This window comes from Sus scrofa, chromosome 4 (assembly GCF_054392235.1).
Source record: "Sus scrofa isolate SSC_HxYL_T2T_F1_AM1 chromosome 4, Sscrofa_HxYL_maternal_Yorkshire_Landrace_v2.0, whole genome shotgun sequence".
Lineage (NCBI taxonomy): Eukaryota > Metazoa > Chordata > Mammalia > Artiodactyla > Suidae > Sus > Sus scrofa.
The window spans coordinates 117,350,950-117,373,837 of record NC_139386.1 but is presented as its reverse complement, the minus strand read 5'-3'; the positions used below and the strand labels follow the sequence as shown (position 1 = coordinate 117,373,837).

Sequence of the window (22,888 nt, the reverse complement as noted above, 5' to 3'; positions counted from 1 at the left end):
CCTCTTGACACGTGCCCTCCCCATTGCTTTCGTGTGTGCTTTGGGCCCTTTCTGGATGGATATCTCATATATGAGACTATGGATAATTTTCTTCTCATCTTTGACACTTTTTCTAATGGCCTTTTTATGACTCCATCATAGGCTGTCTACATTGCTAAACTTCTGTTACTGATAGAAAGTTGAAGAAAATTTTTGCCAACTATCATGATATCACCTATATCTGGAATCTAATATATAGCATAAACGAACCTTTCCACAGAAAAGAAACTGAAGGACTTAGAGAAAACATGTGCGGTTGCTGAGGGGGAAGAAGTGGGATGGACTGGGAGTATGGGATTAAAAGATGCAAACTAGGAATTCCTGTCATGGCTCAGTGGCTAATGAATCTGACTAGGAACCATGAGGTTGCAGGTTTGATCCCTGTGGGTTAAGGATCTGGTGTTGCTGTGAGCTGTGGTGTATGTAGGCTGGCGGTTACAGCTCTGATTTGACCCCTAGCCTGGGAACCTCCATATGCTGGGGGGTTTGGCCCTAGAAAAGCCAAAAAAAAAAAAAAAAAAAAAGATGCAAACTATTGTATTTGGAGTGGCTGGGCAATGAGATCCTGCTGTATAGTACAGGGAACTATAGTCACTTGTGATGGAACATGATGGAGGATAGTGTGAGAAAAAGAATGTGTATATATATATATATATGCACACATACATATATATGGGTCATGTTACAGTAGAAATTGACAGAATACTGTAAACCAACTATAATGGAAAAAATAAAAATCTTAAAATTTTTATTGGGAATAGTAAAATTATATAAAAGATACATACTTTTTTCTAAAGTACATTTTAGAAGAGCTAGATGAGGCACTTAGAGATGAACTTTCTGTGTTAGGCTAGAAACGTCATTTTTTCATCCTAATTGGGAGATTTCTAAGCTGACTAATTTATTTTCAAAACCTTCAACATGTTATTCTTACTGTTTCAAATATTGAAATGTCACCATATAGAATATTCATTTAGTTCTTTTTAAAATGAAAGCATAGTTGATTTACTATGTTGTGCCAATTTCTGCTGTACAGCCAAGTGACGTGGTTATACATATATGTACCTTCTTTTTCATATTCTTTTCCATCTGAGTTGATTCCGGGAGACTGGATATAGTTCCCTGTGATATACAGTAGGACCTCATTGCTTATCCATTCTAAGTGTAATCGTTTGCATTGACTAACCCCAAACTCACAGTCTATCCCACTCTCTCCCCCTCTCCTTCCCTCTTGACAACCACAAGTCTGTGCTCTGTGTCTGAGTTTGTTTCTGTTTTGTAGATAGGTTCATTTGTGCCATATTTTAGATTCCGCGTGTAAGTGATATGGTATTTGTCCTCTTTCTGACATACTGAACTTCATGTGAGAATCTCTAGTTGCATCCATGTTGTTGTGAATGGCATTATTTTGTTCTTCTTATGGCTTAGTTGTATTCCATTGTAAATACGTACCACCTCTTCATAACCCATTCATCTCTTATGGACCTTTACGCTGTTTCCCTGTCTTGGCTATTGTGAATAGTGCTGCTATGAATATAGGGGTCCATGTATCTTTCTGAATTATGGTTTCATCCAAATACAGGCCCAGGAGGGGATTGCCGGACCATACAGTAGTTCCATAATTAGTTTCAGAGGAACCTCCCTACTGTTTTCTATAGTGGTTGTACCAGTTGACAATCCTACCAACAGTATAGGAGGGTACCTTTCCTGCACAACTTCTCCAGATTTTTTTATTTGTAAACTTAATAACCATTTATTTGTAGACTTGATGACCATTTTGACTGGTATGGCATTCTGTCATTGTAGTTTTGATTTGCATTTCTCTGATAATTGGTGATGTTGAGCATCTTTTCATTTGCCTGCTGGCAATTCATGTCTTCTTTGTTTTTTTTGTTTTGTTTTTTGTTATTTTATTTTATTTTTGTCTTTTAGAGGGATGCATCTGTGGCATATGGAGGTTCCCAGGCTAGGGGTCTAATTGGAGCTGTAGCTGTCAGCCTATGCCACAGCCACAGCAATGCCAGTTCCAAGCTGCGTCTGCGACCTACACCACAGCTCACAGCTACACCAGATCCTTAACCCACTGAACAAGGCCAGGGATCAAACCCGCAACCTCATGGTTCCTAGTTGGATTCATTAACCACTGAGCCACGATGGGAACTCCCATTATGTCTTCTTTGAAGAAATGTCTATTTAGGTCTTCTGCCCATTTTTCAACTGGCTTGCTTGTTTTTTTGTTGTTGAGTTGTATCAGCAGTTTGTGTATTTTGGAGATTAAGCCCTTGTCAGTTGAACCGTTTGCAAATACTTTCACTCATTCTGTAGGTTTTCTTTTTTTCTTTTATTTCCTTTGCTGTGCAAAAGCTTGTAAGTTTAAGTCCATTGTTTATTTTTGTTTTTAATCTCTATTGCCTTGGGAGACTGACCTAATAAGACATTTGTGTGATTATGTCAGAAAATGTTTTGCCTATGTGTCCAATTTTTATAGCACCATTTGCTGAAGAGAGTGTCTTTTCTCCATTGTATATTCTTGCCTGTTTTGTCAAAGATTAATTGATTTTAGGTTTGTGGATTTATTTCTGAATGCTCTATCCTGTTACATTGATATGTTTTTTTTTTTTGTGCCAATATCATGTTTTTTGTTTGATTACTGTAGTTTTGTAGCAGTCTCTGAAGTCTGGGAGGGTTATGCCTCCAGCTTTGTTCTTTTCCTCAGGATTGCTTTGGCAATTCTGAGTCTTTTGTGGTTCCATATAAATTTTAGGATTATTTGTTATAGTTCTGTGAAAAATGTCATGAGTAATTTGATAGGGATCACACTAAATCTAGGTAACTTTGGGTAGTATGGCCATTTTAACAATATTAATTCTTCTAATCCAAGCACATGGGATATCTTTCCATTTCTTTGAATCCTCTTTAATGTCCTTTATTAGTGTTTTATGGTATTCAGCATATAAGTCTTTTGGCTCCTTATTCAAGTTTATTCCTAGGTTTTTTTTTTTTTTTGGTATGATTTTTAAACGTATTTTTTCATACACTTATTTCATTTTTATGATACAGAAATGCAACTCATTTCTCAATGCTAATCTTGTATCCTGCTGCTTTGCTGAATCTGCTTATCAGATCAAGTAGTTTTTGTGTGAAGTCCTTAGGGTTTTATATATATAGTATTATGTCATCTGCATATAGTGACAATTTTACCTCTTCCCTTCCAATTTGGATTCATTTTATTTCTTTTTCTTATCCAATTGCTGTGGCCAGGACTTTGAATACTGTGTTGAATAAAAATGGTGTGAGTGGGTATCCTTGTCTTGTTCCAGATTTTAGCAGGGAGGATTTCAGCATCTCTCCATTGAGTATTATATTGGCTGTGGGTTTGTTATAAATGGCTTTTATTATGTTGAGAAAGGTTCCCTCTATACCCACTTTGGTAAGAGTTCTTATCATAAATGGATGTTGAATTTTGTCACATGATTTTTTTGCACCTGTTATCATGTGGCTTTTGACTTTTCTTTTGTTAATGTGGTTTATGACCTTGATTTGTGTATGTCAAACCATCCTTGTAAACTTGGTATTAATCCCACTTGGCTGTGGTGTATGATCTTTTTTATGTGTTGTTGGATTCAGTTGGCTAAAATTTTGTTGAGAATTTTTGCATCTGTATTCATCAAAGATATTGGCTTATAATTTTATTTTTTTGATAGTATCTCTGGTTTTGGTATCAGGGTGATGATGACTTCATAGAATGTCTTTGGGGATCTTCCCTCCTCTTTGATCTTTTGGAAGAATTTGAGGATAGGTACAAGTTCTTTTCATGTTTGGTAGAATTCACCTGTGAAGCCATTTGGTCCTGGGCAGTTATTTGTAGGGAGTTTTAAAATTACATATTAAATTTCATTTCTAGTGATTGGTCTGTTCAAATTATCTATTTCTTAATGATTCAGTTTTGGTGGGCTGTATATTTCTAGAAAGTTGGCCATTTCTTCTAGGTTGTCAAATTTGTTGGCATATAATTGTTCATGGCATTTTCTCATATTTCTTGGTATTTCTGCAGTATCAGTTGAGATTTCTCCTTTTTTATTTTTATTTTCCTTATTTGGTTCCCTCTCTCCTTCTTAGTGAGCCTGGCCAGATGTTTGTCAATTTTATTACCCTTTCAAAGAAACAGCTCTTGGCTTTATTGATTTATTTCTGTGGTTTTTTAAATCTCTAATTTATTGATTTCTTCTCTGTTATTTCCTTCCTTCTTTTTTTTAATGATTTTTATTTTTTCCATCATAACTGGTTTACAGTGTTCTATCAATTTCTACTGTACAGCAAGGTGACCCAGTCACACATACATATATACATTATTTTTCTCATTATTATGCTCCATCATAAGTGACTAGATATAGTTCCCAGTGCTACACAGCAGGATCTCATTGCTTATCCATCCCAAAGGCAATAGTTTGCATCTATTAACCCCAAATTCCCAATCCATCTCATTCCCTCCTCCTTCCCCTTGGCAACCACAAGTCTGTTCTCCAAGTCCATGATTTTCTTTTCTGTGGAAAGGTTCATTTGTGCTGTATATTAGATTCCAGATAGAAGTGATATCATATGGGATTCTTCTTTCTCCTTCTGACTTCACTAGTATGAGAGTCTCTAGTTCCATCGTGTGTATATACCACTTCTTGTTAATCCATTCATCTGTTGATGGACATTTAGTTTGTTTCCATGTCTTGGCTATTGTGAATAGTGCTGTAATGAACATGTAGGTGCATGTGTCTTTTTCAAGGAAAGTTTTGTCCAGATATATGCCCAAGAGTGGGATTGCTGGGTGATATGGTAGTAGTTCTATATTTAGTTTTCTGAGGTCCCTCCATACTGTTTTCCATAGTGGTTGTACTGATTTACATTTCCACCAACAGTGCAGGAGGATTCCCTTTTCTCCACATCCTCTCCAGTATTTATTATTTGTGGACTTATTAATGATGGCCATTCTGACTGGTGAGAAGTGGTTCCTCAAAAATGCTCAACATCACTGATTATTAGAGAAATGCAAATCCTTCTGACTTTAGGTTTTATTTGTTCTTTTTATAATTCTGTTAAGTTGTTTATTTGAAACTTTTTTTTTTTCCTTGAGGAAGGCCTGTATTGCTATGAACTTTCCTGTAAGAACTGCTTTTGTGACATCCCATAGATTTTGAACAGCTGTGTTTTTGTTGTTTGTCTTGAGGCACTTTTTAATTTCCTTTTGATGTCCTCATTGACTCATTGGTATTTTTAATAGCATGTTGTTTAGTCTCTATGTAGTCAGGTTTTTCTTGGTTTTTTTTTTGGTTTTTTTTTTTCCTCCCTATCATTGATTTCTAGTTTCATGCTGTTGTGGTCCAAGATGCTTGAAATAATTTCTATACTCTTAAATTTTGTTGAGTTATTTTTGTGCCCTAGGATGTGATCAATCCTTGAGAATGTTCCATGTGCACTTGAAAAGAATGTATATTCTGATTTTTTTTGGATATAATGACCTGAAAATATCAATTAAGGCTATTTTATTGGGCCATTTAGGATCTCTGTCGCCTTAATGATTTTCTGTCTAGAAGATTTGTCCATTAATGTGAATGGGGTGAAGTCTCCTATTGTATTCCCATCAATTTCTCCTTTTATGTCTGTTCAATTTATTTTATGTATTTGGGTGCTCTTATACTAGGGCAAATATGTTGATGAGTGTAATATATTCTCTTCTTGAATAAATCCTTTTATCATTAAATTATGTCCTTTTTTATGGCCTTTCTTTTAAAGACTGTTTTGTCTAATATGAGAATTGTGACTGCTGCTTTCTTTTCATTTCCACTTACTTTATATATCTTTTCCCATCCCCTCACTTTCATCTATGTATGTGCTTTGCCCTAACATGGTTCTCATGGCAGCATATTGTAGGCTCTTGATTTTTTATCCAGTATGCTATTTTTGGTCTTCTGATTGGTGGATTCAGTCCATTTTAGGTAATTATTGATATGTATTTGTTGCCATTTTAAACCTTGTTTTCCAGTTGATTTTATGTTTCTCCTTTGTTCATTTCTTTTTCGTGATTTAATATTTTGCTCTTATTTTATGCTTGTGTCCTCTTCTTTTTCGTTTTTGTGAATCTGTTGTTTTTCAGTCTTTTTGTGGTTGCCCTGTTTTTCAAGTATGTTAACCCCTTTGTATATCTGCTTGCTTTAGACTGATAGTCATATAGGCTCAAATACAGTCTAAAAACAAAAGAGTCTAGATTTTCTTACTCTCCTTCCCCCCATTTTATGATATCCTTTTGTACATCTTCATATTTATTCTTTCATAGTTCCTTGTGTTTATCATTGCTTTCATAAAGGTTTTTTTTTTTTATCTGTATATTGGCTTATTTGAGTATTTACTATCCAATTATTAGTTCCTCCATCCTATATCTTTGAAATTCTATTTAGAGGAGAATTTTCAATATTTTTTTTTTAGGATTGGTTTAGTATTGCTGTATTTTTAAAATTTTTGGTTGGCTGAGAAGTTCTTTGTTTCTCCTGTTTTAAATGATAATCTAGATGGGTAGAAGAGTCTAGGTTGCAGACTTTTCCTTTTAGCATTTTGAATATATCTTGCCACTCCCTTCTGGTCTATAGTGTTCCTGTAGAGAAAACAGCCAATAGCTTTAAAGGACTTCCTGTATTTAACTCTTTTTCTCTTTCTGCTTTGAGGATCCTCTCCTTATCTTTAGCTTTTGCCATTTTTAATATATGCTTTGGTATAGGTCTGATTGGGTTCATCTTGTTTTGGACCTTCTATGGTTCCTATATCTATCTGGCTGTCTGTTTCCTTCTTTAGATTTGGGAAGTTTTCATCCATGACTCTTTCACATAGATTTTAAATTCCCATTTCTCTTTCTTCGCCTCTAGGATCCCTATTATATGTAGATTGGTACTCTATATTATCTCATAGATTTCTTATATTTTCTTACTTGTTTTCATTTGACTTTCTGTCTGCTGTCCTGATTGGGTGATTTCCATTATTCTATCTTCCAAGTTACTTATCTGTTCCTCTGCATTGTTCATTCTGCTATTCATTACCTTTAGATTATTTTTTGTCTCAGCAAATGAACTTTGTAACAGTTTCTAGTTCCTCTTTACAGTAATCTGCATTTCTTTTGAGAGCTTTTCTTAATTCCCTCAGTGTTTTCAGTACCTCCTTTTTAAATTCATTGCCTGTTAGAGGTCTGTTTTGCTGTTTGCTCCTTCATGGGAATTCTCTCGTTCTTTTAACTGGGAGTGGTTCCTTTGTGCCTTCATTTTCCTTATTATTATTATTATTTTTTTACCCTGTGAGTTTAGGGAAAACAATTATCTACTGTAGTCTTGGAGGGCTATTTATATGCAGGAGTGTCTCTAGGTAGCTTGTGTGGGTTTACTTTTTTTTTTTTTTTTTTTTTTTTTTGGCATCAGAGCTGCTTTTGGCTTGTATGCTTGCTGCCTCTTTCTTCAGTATGTGCCAGCTCTTATTCCATTGATGTGGGTATGTAGTTGCATGGCATGTATGTGTTTCCAGGGAGGTGGGGGCAATGAGTGGTACCTGTCAGTGGTGCTTGGTTGCAGGGTCCTTGGCAGTGGCTACAATCCCCAGGGAGGCCATGGGGAGCTATCAGCAACAGCTGCTGTGGTGGGTCATGTGTAGTCCCTGGGAGGTGGGGGTGGCAAGTGGCACCTGGTTGCAGGATCTCTGCTATGGCAGTGACCCCTGTGGTGGTAAGAGTGGCAAGTGGTACCCAGTCACAGGACCCACAATGGCAGTGGTCCAAGTCTACCTCTGGAGTCTGAAATGACTGCACAGCCTTACACCTCCCCCTGTAGCCCACATAAGAGGTGCCTTGCTTCCTGAGAGCCTGTGAGTGCTCAGAGAAAGAAGATCCTATGGCAGTCCCACGCTCCTCTTCCTGCACTCCCTAACAATGGCACCTTGCTTCTCTGGAGGGCTCAGGCCTCCTTCCACACTCCCTAAGCTGTGGTGCACCACTCCCTAGCTTCTTCAAGCTGTTTCCACACAGCCAACCTGTCTTCTACTTGGAATTTACCTCCAAAGTTGGGCCTTCAGCACCCAGCTCTCACCCAGTGTCTCAGGCTGAAGTGTGATGGTTGGTGTGTTGACTGTGCAGCTCTTTCTTGGCTTTGCCCTCCTGAGACTGGCTGTTGACCTTTTTACCTCCTTCTCTGTCCCTGCTGACCTCTAGGCCAGTCAGGGGCCCTCCCAAATGTGGACTCCTTTCCTCTTTCTCAGCTCCCTCCCAAGAGTGCTGGTCCCGCCTGATTCCCTTTTTTCTCTTCTCTTTTTTGTTTTTTTTCTTTGGTCCTACCAAGTTGTGTGGGGGTTATCTTGCTCTTTTGGAAGTCCAAGGTCTTCTGCTGGCATTCAGTAGATGTTCTGTGAGGACATTTTCTTTCTTTTTTCTTTTCTTCTTTCTTTTTTTCTTCTTTTTTTTTTTTTTTAATGTGTTTGTGGAAGAAGGTGAGCTCCATGTCCTATTCCTCTGCCATCCTGATCTGATTTTCCCTATTTGTTTTTCTTTTAGAGTTCCTATTTCTCTGCTGAGCTTTCCTCTTCCTTCATTATGAACATACAGTTGAACCCTGAACAAAATGGGTATGAGCTGCGTGGGTCCACTTATACATGGATCTGTTTTCAACAGTAAATACAATAGTACTACACAATTTGCATTTGGTTGAATCTGTTGTTATGGAATCATTGTTCTTGGGGGACTGCAGATATAGAGGGCCTCTAAGTTATAGGTGAATTCTTCACTGTTTAGAGAGTCAGCTCCCTAACCCTTAGATATTTCAAGGGTCAAATGTATTTTCCTTTATATCCTTGAGCACAGTCATAATAGGTATTTTGAAAATCCTTTCCTGCAAATTCCATTATTTAGGACATCTGAGGGTTGCGGTCTTTTGTCTGTTTAGTGTGGTTCATGTTTCACTGTTTCTTTGTATAGTGAAGAATTTTGGATAGTAGCCTGAACAATTTGAATGATAAACTGTAGAGTTGCTGGGTTCAGTTGTGCTTGTACAAAGAGTGTGGTTTTCCTTAAAGTAGGCAGTTAACTTGGTTGAACCCACCAGCAAACTCTGTCTTCCTTATGGTAAGAGGTAACTGAATATCCACTTCTTTCAGCTGAAACTGAGCAACTGGTGTCTGTACCAGAGACTGAAGCAATGTTTAATCCTAAAATTTGAGGTTCCCAATCTCTGACTCTAAGATTTCCTATCTCACTTTCCAGCTTGCTTTTGCTTTAAACTCCATAAAACTCCAACTTTTACCTCTTCAAACTGGTAACACTGTGAGGTTTCTGTCTGAATTTTAGCTACCCCACATGCTGCAGGCCAGTATCTGTCCTTAAGCTAGCCTTAAAACCAGGAAGCTCACCTAGTATCATCCCTCTTCTGAGTGTCAGCTTTTCTTCTAGCCAGTGTCTTTAGATACATGTATTTGTAAAAAAATATTTTGTCCAGAGTTGGAGTTACTTTCTTTGGAAGGACTGGTCCAATAGGAGCTACTTAACAATTACCAGAAGTGGAAACTCTTACTGCTTCTATTATTGCTGCTGTTAGCTATGTGTCCATCATAAACCCTTTATAGGTAATCCGTATTTTTTCTCAGGTTGGTGTTAATATTTTCTCTTTGTCTTTGAGGTTCTCCAGTTTTGCTAAAATGTGTCTGGGTACTGATTGAATTTAAAATACTCTTCTTGACTATTAAGACCAGTTTTATCATAAATTCTGGAACATTCTCATTTATGCGAACATGGCTTTCCCACAATTATCTGTATTTTCTCCCTCAATAGGATGTATTTGAACTTTATCGCTCTATTCTCTTATATTTTCCATCTCTTCCCTAAGTTCTTTAGACTTCCAGTTTTCTACCCAATTGTGTCTAAGACATCATGTTTCCATTAGAGTTCTCATTTCAATTACTGTATCTGATTCTGTATGAAATATGCCTAGGCAATTTGGAAAGTGACTTGTTTTTCTCTTAGACTTTTATTGTCCCTCTTATTTCTTTAATTGTATTAAGTAAATTGTTTTCGAATTTAGTATCTGACAATTTTGATATCTGCTGTCTTTGTGGGTCTGTTTCTCCATATTTTTGTTTTTGCTGACTTTGGTTAAGGTGTTTTGTTTCCTCATAAATTTAATAATTCTAAATTGTGAATTTATAATCCCTGGGACTTTTATCTGTAGAAATCATTTGAGGCTATGATCTTGCAAGAATTTATACTTGCACTGGAACATAATGTGGAATCATTTTATGCTACGTTTCTAGTTTAGAATTATTTAGGTCGCAGAGCTGGTATAAATTCCAATCCCACAAGTGGGTGTTTTTTTTGTTTTTTTGTTTTTTTGTTTTTTTTTTTTAAATTCGAAGTTAAGAATTCTTATGGGAGAGAGACTGTTTTCTCTTTTATTCCCATCCCAGATCCAAGACAAAGATAGGCATATCTTCTGTGAGATCGATGTCTCACTGTTCACCCATTGGGAGCTCTAGGGTCCACAGAGAGATACCCAAGTCTGCACTGGGCTTAGCTCTAGGCTTTGTCTCCAGTTACCGTATTGCCAGAAATGAAATTGCCTCTCATGTTCCTCCTGTATTTTCCTCGGTTTCCCTTTCTTCTACTTGCTCACCTACCTTAACCTATAACCAACAAATGAGTCTATAATTTTATTAAGTAAAGCAGTGAAGTTTTAAAAGCTTTGTATTAACTTTAAGTGATAAAACCACTCATGTGTGATTGGTAGTCCTAGCCAGAATCATGTATTCTTCTGCAACTCTTAATCAGCCAAAAATTCTGAGCAAATTTCTTTTTCTAGTAACTAACTGGGTCACCAACTCACATTCAATATGCGTCTGTATAAGCTGATTTTCTTAGTATCTGCCATTGTTAATTACCTACATTCAGTTAGGGACTTTTGTTTTCTTACACCTTTGTTCATTTGTACAAAAAAAAATTATTAAATATCTATTATGTGCCAGACTATTCATAAAATAAAACTTCAAATGCTCATTCTATGCCATGTTCGAAGGTCTGTCTTAAGAAAACAGTATGTGGTACCTGAAATACTTAACTGTTTTGATCTGATATATTTAGGCTCCCAATCATCTTAATGTTAATCTCCTGCCACCTGTCTACATATACATATCATTGCCCCAGGCATAGGAAGACTGAATTTTGCTCAAATAAATGAGGTAATACTAGCAAAACAATCATTTTTGCTTATCTAATTAAGAATGGTAAGAACCTCAGTTTTTTCAGGTTTTAATGTAGCTGAAAAAATGGCATTAGATCATAGCACCAAAAGAAATGGCAACATCTTTCTTTGTTTTTTGATTCCCTTTGCTTTGGAAATAAGCTTGGATGAGTGCCGTAAATTATGCTGTCGACTACATCTGAGGTCAAGGATGGCATACATTTCCATTTATAATATTAAGAAGAATGTTCAGTTTAGAAATCTGCCAAGGACTGAAATAGGGGAAGCACCATTGTTCAGGAGGTTTTTTTCCTTAAACCATTAGCTCCACTATATTAGTAAAAGAATTTCATTTCCTTAGAGTTAACTTAAAAAATTTCATAGAAAAATCCACCCTAACCACCAAATTATGATAAAATAACATCACCCTAAACAAAAATTTATAAATTTCATAAAGCACCAGAGAGTACACTTTGTTATATTCATTTATAATAGTATTTGAGGAAATATTCTTCTAGTATGTGCTTAAGGTGTTTGATGTTTTCAGAAAATGTCATTACAACACTTTTAAAACAGTTATGACAAACTAAAGCACAGAAGAATGTATTGAGAGATTTGATGGAAGAATCTGTGGACTTTCATGCTTTCTTAGCATGCTTTCAAACACACTAGTTGAAGTGTAATAACTCTTTGTAACCCACAGTGACTAGAAATATATTAGACATTTCCAGTCTCACCTTAGAGGGAAAAAGGAAGTTTGTATAGTATATCTGATTGGTTGGTTTGGTTTATTCCCTCTAAAACCTTGTAAACAATTTAATTATGTAAATTCTACCAAGTTAAATTTTCCTCTTGTATATATTGCCTTAAGATTTAAAAATATTTTGATAATAGAGTCATAACGATTTTGAAATTTTAATAACAAAAGCCATAACATTTAAATATGAAATATGATCTCCCAGAAAATAGCAATAAAATTAATGAGGGACCAGCCCAATATCCTTTGTACATTCTTGAACAATTAATTATAGCATCATAAACAAAACAGAGTAGAAAGAAATAAAATACTTACACATGGACAAGGTTTGACAGCATCACTTGGAAAAAATCCGACCTCTCCAGATGCTAAATTTCTACCCTAAATTAGAAAAAGGAAAAAAAAAAAAAAAAAAAAAAAGCCAGTGTTGAGAACAGTTACCACAAATGATAACCTGATAACAGTATATTCATGATACTGTTTCTCAAGATCCTCAGAATTACTTCCACATTGTATGAAGTCCTAAGTATGAACTTGACATATAGCTTCAGATCCTGACTGTAAAATAAGAATTCAAGTTTGACTTCCAATCTAACATTCAATTTTGTTAACCTCACATCCTTCAATCCTACTTAGAGACAGCAGCAGACCGTATCATTCTATATTACATTCGTAAATACAAGGCGATCACACTGGTTTTGTGCAAGCTCACTATTAATTAGGAATTTGATTTCAATGGTTACTAGTGGGACCCCTAACAGAACTCATGAGAACGTTCCTCCAGTAGGAGCAGATATTTCAAGACATGTGGAAATGGAGAACAGAGCATGATATATGACATTTTAGATGATTTTCAGATTTAGGAAAAAGACATGGGATACTGATCAAAGAAGAGAACAATTAAGGTGTTGGAAGAAAGGATCAAAACTCAAAATGGCATTGTAAATGAGGAAAGAGGAAAGAAATGAACAGAATAAGGAAAACCTAGGCACAAAATGGACAAAAAAAAAAAAATAGTTAAGAACTTATTCTTGGAGAGCTTTGGTTAAATTCCTCTGTAAAACAATCGCAAGACACAATTGTTTCCCTATTCCAGAAAGACAAACTATACCCAAAAGACACAATTGTTTCCCTATTCCAGAAAGACAAACTATACCCAAAACATGCTGCAACAGTCAGAACATGTAATTAAAAAGTTCTTGTGAGATGATTTCTCCTTGTCCGAAAATTAGACTTGTTTTTATTTGCGATGTAACTGCCTGCTTCTCAGAATCTCAGATGAGGTAAGTTGCATAATTGGCTACTACGTGCTCTATTATTTTTGACAAAGAAGAGTAACACAAAAATGATCAGAAAGCATCTTTTTGAAGCAGGATCCCTTTGTTTCCACAGATCTCCGCTATGAGTTTGTAGAGAAAATTTTAAAAAATGGGAATCCAGAATTAAAGACAGGAGGAGGAAGATAAGAAAAAAGGGACGCTGGGGGAAGGGAGAGATGGCAGGTAAGTGGAGGAGAAAGGGGGAAGAGTTAGAGATAGGGAGAAAAGCGGAGAGAAGAGCAAAGAGTGGGGTTAGGATAGAGGGAGGTCAATCAATTAACCAAGCAAAAAGAAGGTAGTAATTTTGGCAAGAGTCTCCAACTGCATTGCACTTGAATTGGACAAAAGGGTAAGTGTACAAGTCACATTTTCATTCATTTATTCACCAAATACTGTATCTAATGTTAATTTGGTTAGACACTCAGAAAAATGCAAAAGTTCATAAAAGTTCTCCCACCGTATTTTTTTTTTTTTACTGAAAGTAAGTTGATTTACAATACTGTGCCAATTTCTGCTGTACAACAAAGTGACTCAGTCATACATATATGTACATTCTCTTTTTCATATTATTTTCCATCATGGTCTATCCCAGGAGATTGGATATGGTTCCCTATGCTGTACAGTAGGACGTTATTGTCTATCTCTGCTAAATGTAATAGTTTTCATCTACTAGCCTCCAAATCCCAGTCCATCCCACTCCTTTCCCTCCTGCCCCCTCCCCCTTGGCCATGACAAACCTGTTCTCTGTAAGTCTGTTTCTGTTGTGTAGATTAGATTCGTTTATGCCATATTTTATCTTTCTTTTTAAAAAATTTTTATTTCCCCAGTACGTTATTTTTTTCCTGCTGTACAGCATGGTGACCCAGTTACACATACATGTATACATTCCTTTTTCTCACATTCTCATGCTCCATCCTAAGTGATTAGATGTAGTTCCCAGTGCTACACAGCAGGATCTCATTGCTAATGCATTCCAATGGCAATTTGTGCCATATTTTAGACTCCACATAGAAGTGATATCATATGGTATTTGTCTTTATGACGTATTGTACTTAGTATGATCGTCTCTAGATGCATCCGTGTTGCTACAAATGGTATTATTTTGTTCTTTTTTATGGCTGAGTAGTGTTCCATTATATGTGTATGTACATGTGTGTATCATATCTTAATCCATTCATCTGCCCGTGGACATTTAGGTGTTTCTGTGTCTTGGCTATCGTGAACAGTGCTGCTGTGAACATAGAGATGCATGTATTTTTTTTGAATTATAGTTTTGTCTGACTATATACCCAGGAGAGGGATTGCTGGATCATATGGTGATTCTATATTTAATCTTCTGAGAAACCTCCATACTGTTTTGCATAGTGGTTGTACCAATTTACAGTGTAAGAGGGATTCCTTTCCTCCACACCCTCTCCAGCATTTGTTATTTGTAGACGTATTAATAATGGCCGTACTGACTGGTACGAGACAGCATGTCACTGTAGTCTTGATTTGCATTTCTCTGATAATTAGTGATATTGAGCATCTTCTCATGTGCCCACTGGTCATCAGTATGTCTTCTTTGGAGAAGTGTCTATTTAGGTCTTCTGACCTATTTTTCAATGGGATTGTTTGCTTTTTTGTTGTTGAATTGTATGAGTTGTTTGTATATTTTGGAGATGAATCCCTTAATCTCCTTTGCAGTTTTCTCCCATTCCCTAGGTGGTTTTTTCTTCTTTATGGTTTCCTTTGCTGTGCAAAAAGCATGTAAGTTTGATTGGGTCACATTTGTTCATGTTTTGGTTATATTTCTATTGCCTTGGGAGAATGATCTAATAAAACATTTGTACAGTTTATGTCAGAGCATGTTTTGCTGTGTTCTCTTATAGGAGTTTTATTTACGGTATCATATCACATGTTTAAGTCTTTAAGCCATTTTGAGTTTATTTTTGTGCATGGCGTGAGGGTGTGTTTTCATTTCATTGATTTACATGCAGCTGTCCAATTTTGCCAGCACCACTTGCTGAAGTGACTGCCTTTTCCCCATTTTATATTCTTGCCTGCTTTGTGAAAGATTAATTGAACATAGGTGTCTGGGTTTATTTCTGGGCTCTCTATTCTGTTCCATTAATCTGTATGTCTGTTTCTGTACAGCTTGCTGTGCTTCTCTCAGAGGCTTTGAGTCTCCCCTTTTATTCTTACTTATCTCCCAGTCATTTAGGTGGCCTCCCAGTATATGGATTCCTTTCCTCTTTCACAGCCACCTCTCAGGATTGCTGGCCCTGTCCTGATTCCTTTTTTTTTTCTCTCCTCTCCCTCTTTTTTCCCTTTTGTTCTACCCAGTTATATGGAGGGTTTTCTTTTTCCCCCTTCTCTTTTTGGAAGTCTGCTGTCTTCTGCCAGCATTCAGTAGATGTTCTGTGAGAATTGTGCCACATGTAATTTTTTTGGGGGGGATGTGGTTGTGGGAGATGGTGTGCTCCCCGTCCTACGCCTTCACCATCTTGATCCCAGATCTTCCTGCAGAGGTTCCAAGGCACAGTTGTGACCTCTACCATGGCTGTGGCAACACTGAATCCTTAACCCATTGTGCCACAAGTGAAATGCATCGCCCTAAATTTTTATGCAAACATATAATTACAATACAAAGTAGAAATTGTTAAAGAGGAGAGGCTGTGAACATTAGAAAAATAGAATATACTGGGTTTGCCTGAAAGTTGCATGGAAGAAGGGGGCATATGAATGTAAAATGTGTAAGGTTTAAAAAGAGAGGGAAAATGTATTATCTTGTTGTCAGAATATTCTCCATCAGAAAGGCCCAGTACTAGGAAATTACAGGACATGCATAGGAAATGCAAATAGTTCCTTTTAAGCAGAATCTAAAATGAGTAAGACTTACCATACCCTTACTGGACGCTAGACACTGCTCTGAGTGTTTAATTCTTACAATAATCCTTTGCTGCAGGTCCAATTACTATCCCTATTTTACTTTATTATTCTTTTTATGCTGGGGTCATGCGGAAGGTTCTGGGCCAGGGACTGAACCCAAGCCACAGCAGTGACAATGCAGGATCCCTAACCCACTGAGCCACCAGGGAACTTGTGCTATCCTTATTTTAAAAGAAAAATGAGACAAAAAGGAGGTAAATTATTTGTCCATGACCACAGAGCCCGCAAGTGATAGAGTAACATTCAAATTCAGTTGTTCTAACTTCAGAGCCTTGCACTGCCCCTCTCTATAGCATAAGACTCATAAAGAAGGACAGTAAGTAAGCTAAAAGTACCAAGAAACCAGTTTCACTGTGACATCTGAATTTATCATCAGTGATGGGGTTTCAGAAAAGAGGTACGTTGAGAAGAATTAAGCTGGCATCAGTGTGCAAGCTGGCTTATAAATGGGCATGACTTTAGGTGAGAATATCATTAAAGAAATGGATTCACAGAAAGGGGAAGAAGGGGACATCTAACTCCGGTGTTTGGGACTTGCCTGTGGGTAACATACGGGGAGAAAAGACCATGGGTGTTAAAGACTGCCGGGAGGTCAGAGATGGATTATGTAATACATCCAAACAGACAACACAGGTTTAGATGTCAGTCATACAGAGAGGAAACTTGAAATCACAGGAGCTGGAATGTCATGCAAGCAAGTGTCTAGAGAAGAAACCAGAACTTGCAGAAATTAGTCTAACTAGAAGGTAGGAAGAAACTACTAGGAGGGAGGCGAATCAGAGACTAGACTGTGATTGTCAAGTATTAAGATTTGGGAGCGTTCCCATTGCGGCTCAGCAGAAATGAACCCGACTAATATCCATGCAGATGCCCACGACCACAGAGCCCGCAAGTGATAGAATAACATTCAAATTCAGATGCAGATGCAGGTTCGATCCCTGGCCTTGCTCAGTGAGTTAAGGATCCAGTGTTGCCGTGAGATGTGGTGAGATCACAGATGTGGCTTGGATCTGGCATGGCTGTGCCTGTGGTATAGGCAGGCAGCTGTAACTGCAATTCAACTGCTCGCCTGGGAACTTCCATACACCTCAGGTGTGGCCCTAAAAAGCACACACACACACACACACACACACACACACAAAGTATAAAGGTTTGAATGAAATTTTTTTTTCATTCAGCTCTATTGACTGAGTGCTTTTGGGTGCTTTAAGCATGACACTGAGATACACGTAAATAAGTAAAATATTTGGGGACAATCTGACTAGCTAGATCTTTTCGCATAAATGCACTGCCATGCTGAGTATAAGATATAACGGCATGTAGGTTGGAACCATATACCGAAAAAAGGATAAGGGTGAGTGTTTTTTACAGAGTACAATGAGACCGCTGAGAATGCACTAACGGAGAGAAGTCTTTTTCAGGAGAAAGGCCTAAGTCAGAGCTTTAAAATGGTTTTTCAAAACTGTATTTGAAGATGTGTCAATAAATAGGAAACCTGTGGCAATTCTAAGAATGGTGAACTGTCAGTACCCATTCTTCATCAGAAAAAGAACCAAAGTTCTTACTCTATCGAATGCCGAGTTCAGGAGAAACAGTGATACTGTGTGACATGAGCTAATATAATTGCACCCATTTCCTCCGAACAAAATCATTGCAGGGCCCCTCGTATAGACTGATACTTTATTATTCTTCTGCCAAAATGTGGTGCACACATTACCCCCCTGTCTCTCTTCTGTAAAACCCTCCTCCATCTGTACATCCAGACTTAATCTCACCTTGTGGTTCCGCTGCACGCTCACATATGTTCCATGGTTCATGTGCCACTTGTAATCATACTTTACAGGGACGTCTTTTTACTAGACTGAAGTATTTGAAAGCTGGGATAACCTGTAAGTTGTTTTTTTTTTTTTACAACAATGTCAGATGTGTAATTAAGCCTTTACTATTTGCCATCTGAGGTATTTCTCAATCTGCTAGTCCCATGTCAGTGCATAGTAGGATCTTAAATTCCTCTTCATTGAACAGAATAAAATGCATCACACTTTGTTTTTTTATACAGACAAGCACTAAGAAGAATTAAGCTGTTTCTATATGCAAATATTCTTAAAGTGACACTGCTTGACTTATCCCTGACATCGTGCAGGAGTGTGTGTTGGAGAAGGCAGTGCACTAGACACAGAAAGGAAGTGAGGACACAAGAAGTAGAAGAGAAGGAAATACTTCATTTCCGAAGGTGTATGGACTGGCGTTTTTTTTGTCTGTCTGTCTTTGTAGAAGAACCAAGGGTTCAACCTGAAAGGTGTGATTGGGAACTGAAACTGCCCTAAGCAGTAGAGGAAGGAGTCATGGCTGTAAAGGAAGGAAATGTCCTAAAACTAGGATGAGTATGTTTTTCCTCCAAACCAGGATCTTTTGCGAGTAAGGGGTGGTGATGAATAACACCAGCGTACACAGAGCGTGTTCGCTGAGTCTGTTTCAGGTAAACCGGGACGCATGGTTACTTTATCAAAAGCCATTTTTGTCCGTTCTTACTGCATTTCAAGAACATGATGGGAGATCTCCCAGGAGGAAATTTTCGCTAAGCAGACTACCAAGGTCATTCTGAATTTATTTTTTTTCTTAGTGCAATGCCGTAGCAACACAGGTAACATTTCCTTAACGGTCTTGGGCATCCCTTAAGAGGACAAAGAAGTGAGAGATAATGTAACAAACCTTAACAGATGGATACAGTTGACGTTTCCTCCCCAGTTTCTTGGGGATGTCAGTTTTAGCTCAGGGAGGTAACATGTGCTGTACTGAATGATTTCCTCCTTATTAAGGGACTAGCCATCCTACAACATTTGGAATATTAAAAGACAAAGTAGTGTGTAGGTGGGGTGTCTTTGGTTCCCTGCTGGTTGTGTGTGGGCTGTACACTGATAATTCATTAATCCTAACAGGAGGAACAGCTGTCAGTCCCCTAGCATGGATGGAAGGGCGGACTCTAGCTCTGATAACCAGTTGCAAAGCCAGTGGTTTGGGGCACTTCATGTGATGATCTCTTTATGAAATGTTTACTAACCTTGATATGACACACTTAGCTAAATTGCCTTCTTCTTTACTTTCCTGTATTGGCGTTTTATTTTGGGTCAGATAATCACCTTGTCATTCCTTTTATGCTTATTACAAATGCCAGAGGTAGGGTGTCTTCTTTTAGCTATCCTCCTTTCTCACATTTGTTGTTGTGAGTCCCTTACCATCTTCAAGGTCAACTTGAGAACATTCCTCTTTTAGAGTTATGCATCACCCGATCTACCACCCCGAGCTATCTTTATATGCATTTATTCTACAGGGCATTCTCTACCTTATGTGATGGGACTTTTGTAAATCTAACAGTACAGGTTGGGTCATTCTTATGAAAATATTCTCTTTGGAAAGTGCCTGAGAAAATAGGTTATGGGCTGTATAGAGTAAGAAAAGATGCACCTTTATAATTTTCATTAAACAAATTGGTGCTGACACAGAGCAAAGCAATATTAAATTACGACTTATTAAGATAATGCCCTTTTTTTTTTCCTAAAAAGCAAATTGCTTCCTGTAGAAAAGTAGATCAGACTAAAATGATTGACAACTATCTTTGAATTCCTGAACATCACAAATATAAATGCACCTTCAGACACTTATTTCTAGCTGATCTTAAGTTATAATTATCTTTTTCATCAATTGGAATCTACAGTGAATCATATCGAATTAAAACAACTTTAAACTGGCTGGTAGAAATGCTATTTACAATCCACCTATATGGAGAAAACAATGAATGTTAGGATGGCCGAGCTAAAACTGCATTTTTAAACTCAGACAAGGATGGCTAAAAATGACAGAGATGGTCCTGCAAAAATCTTAATCGCAAATTGCTCAGCTCCTAACTTTGTACAAAGGAGAACGAATTGCTTGAAGAAAAATAACAGAATGTCTTTTCCCTGTGGCTCATTTATCCCCTTAATACCACCTGGATTGGAGTTTTAATGCACTTCCTGGAATAGCACTGAGCAATTTGAAACAGATGTGGAAAGCTGAATGTAAAAGGGACAGATTAATGGTTATTTATGAAAGATTGGAAATTCTCCCAAGTTACAGTGCCCTAAACACTTTTCACCGTGTGCGTGATGGTGCTGTGGAGATTACTAAGCAATGCACATCATGTGTGGGTAACGGCCAGAACAACTGTCACCCTGGCCAGTCACTCTATCACTGTCAGAAAGACACAGTCCACATGGGAGAGGGGGGCAGGGAAGATGTACACGGTGGCCCTGAATTATAGGAATACAGGTAAATATACAAATTAGTTTACTGGCTGGATGGAGAGAGAGCTTCTAGCAAGCCCTCTTTTTGGAATTATTTAGACAGGCGTTGCGAGTACATGAAATGGAACCAAAGGACTGGAAAAAGAGAGCAGACTGCGACCAAGAACCTGCCTGAAACCTGCCTTTGGGAAGGAGCGGTCTGAGATCATAGTTGCAGCCACCCTGCAACCAGCGTCGGCAGTTAGATGTGTATCAGTGCTAGTTCTTGGAAAACAGAGAAAGGCAGGATCAGACAGCAAGGAGGTAGCATCAGAAGAGCTCACTCTATCCCCAGCTCTGCTATAAAAAAATCTATGCCGCCACAGGCAAGGCCTGCGGTCAAACAAGAATAAGGTAGGCCACACATGCCTCACCAGGGCATTACAGGGATCCAAGAATTAACACGTGTGAAAGCACTTGGGCCATGATCGAAAACAAAAACAAAACGTATTTTCTATTTTTCTACAATATTTTTGATTTCTTGATTTTTTTTACTTCGAAGTTTTCATTTTTTAGTTGGCTTATTCATGTGTCACTAAAATAGAAATGCCTAGTCCTGTGTGTAATCCCACCATCTTCCTTACGTATCTTGATGCAGGTTTGCTAAGCCATGAGGCACACAGACGCTCATGTACGTTGCACCTGACGGGGAAATAATTACATTCCGGATGGGCCATTGCTTTATCTCAAATGTCCTAATGCTTTCTTGCAAGAACACACATTTTCTCATTGGTAGTTGCTTCTTATATGATGAGTAGGTAAGATACACACTTTTTCCACCAGTGAGCACCTTGAAATTTCGCCCTGCATAATTAAGCATGGTTATACTGGATGGTCATGACAATGAATTCCAAAATATGCATGCACACACCCAGAAGAACAAAACCATAAGCCATGGGCTTTTACCATCTCTTAGGCAGAAGAGAACAGCATCTTTAACTTTTGTCCACTGTATAAACAGCAAATGCAAGGTTTTTCACAAGACTGTATGAAATCCCTATTCCTGGCATCGTTCATCCGTAGGTAAGCGGCTGTCATAGGCTTAGATTTCTGAACACCTCTAAAAAGGGACACCTTGGTCTGGGATCTTTGAAATGAAATACATCTTCAATTTGTAAGGGTTTTTAATTACATCGAGTCATTAAAATGTATGACAGAGACCTCTATTATAATTGATGGTTTTTTCTAATGCACGCAAAATTGCTTGTGTGTACTATCTCTCTGAAATTTTGGCAGACGAAGGTGTCAGAAACTCAAAAATTTAAAAGTTTTGAAATGTACGCTAAGAAAAAAACTCACTAAAAAGCCATAAGCTGTATTTCTACACTTATTAGATGTGAGATGACTATAACTGGCAGAATGAGACTTTGCAGAATATTTTTCTTGTTATCCAAAAATTGTATTCTGTGGGGTTCCTGGGTTTCTTCAGCAGGAAAGGGACCTGTCCAGTGATGGGTATCTTGAGGTTTTTTTTTCCTCCAACGTTTCACTAGATAAGACACTACCCAGTACAATCCTAGATCAAAATCTTAGAACTGATGAAAGAAAATAAATTGAGCCAGCCCAAACCAATCTATCACATCTTGGAAGACCATACAGCCCCCCCAAATAAAACAGGTTTAGCAAAGGTCAAAAATACAGAAATTTGTCTAACGCTGACAACTGATGTTTTCCCATACTTTGTGGTTTGTTTGTTTTTTGACTTTTTAGGGCTGCACGCGAAGCATACGGAAGTTCCCGGGCAAAGGGTTGAACTGGAGCTGCCCCTGTCAGCCTACACCACAGCCACAGCAACACAGGATCCAAGCCGCGTCTGCAGCCTACACCACAGCTCATGGTAACACTGGATCCTTAACCCACTGAGCAAGGCCAGGGATCAAACCCTTGCCCTCATGATACTAGTTGGGTTCATTACCTCTGAGCCAAAAACAAAACTCCTGTCCTTACTGATTTTAATTTTAATCACAAAGGAAGTGTTCTGAGTAAAAGCACTATACAGATTATATGCTCATGGTATTTTAAATAAATTAGTAATTTAATGAAAAGTGTATTGGCTTCTTACTATGTACTTCATTTTTTTTTTTTTTTTTTTTTTGGGCCGCACCTGTGGCACATGGAGGCTCCCAGGCTAGGGGGCCAATCGGAGCTACTGCTACCAGCCTGTGCCACAGCCACAGCAACATGGGATCTGATCTGCTTTTGCAACCTACACTACAGCTCTTGGCAACGCCAGATCCTTAACCCACTGAGCAAGGCTGGGGAACGAACCTGCATCCT

At 37.8% G+C, this 22,888-nt stretch overlaps 1 protein-coding gene and 1 long non-coding RNA gene across 12 annotated transcripts in view; one reads left to right on the top strand and one right to left on the bottom strand.

Moving 5' to 3' along the window:
- The window catches only part of VAV3 (vav guanine nucleotide exchange factor 3), a 373,539-nt gene that overhangs the window by 36,948 nt on the left and 313,703 nt on the right, over nucleotides 1–22,888 (bottom strand). For all 10 annotated transcript variants that reach the window (XR_014844590.1, XR_014844591.1, XM_085023765.1 and 7 more), the window contains one exon: nucleotides 12,355–12,420. Coding sequence is in view for 8 of the 10 variants with exons in the window: in XM_085023765.1 (XP_084879891.1) it covers nucleotides 12,355–12,420 (66 nt within the window). In the remaining 2 variants the exon portion in view is untranslated. The remainder of the gene's footprint in view (nucleotides 1–12,354; nucleotides 12,421–22,888) is intronic.
- The window catches only part of LOC146404212 (uncharacterized), a 131,578-nt gene that overhangs the window by 55,957 nt on the left and 52,733 nt on the right, over nucleotides 1–22,888 (top strand). The window lies entirely within an intron of this gene.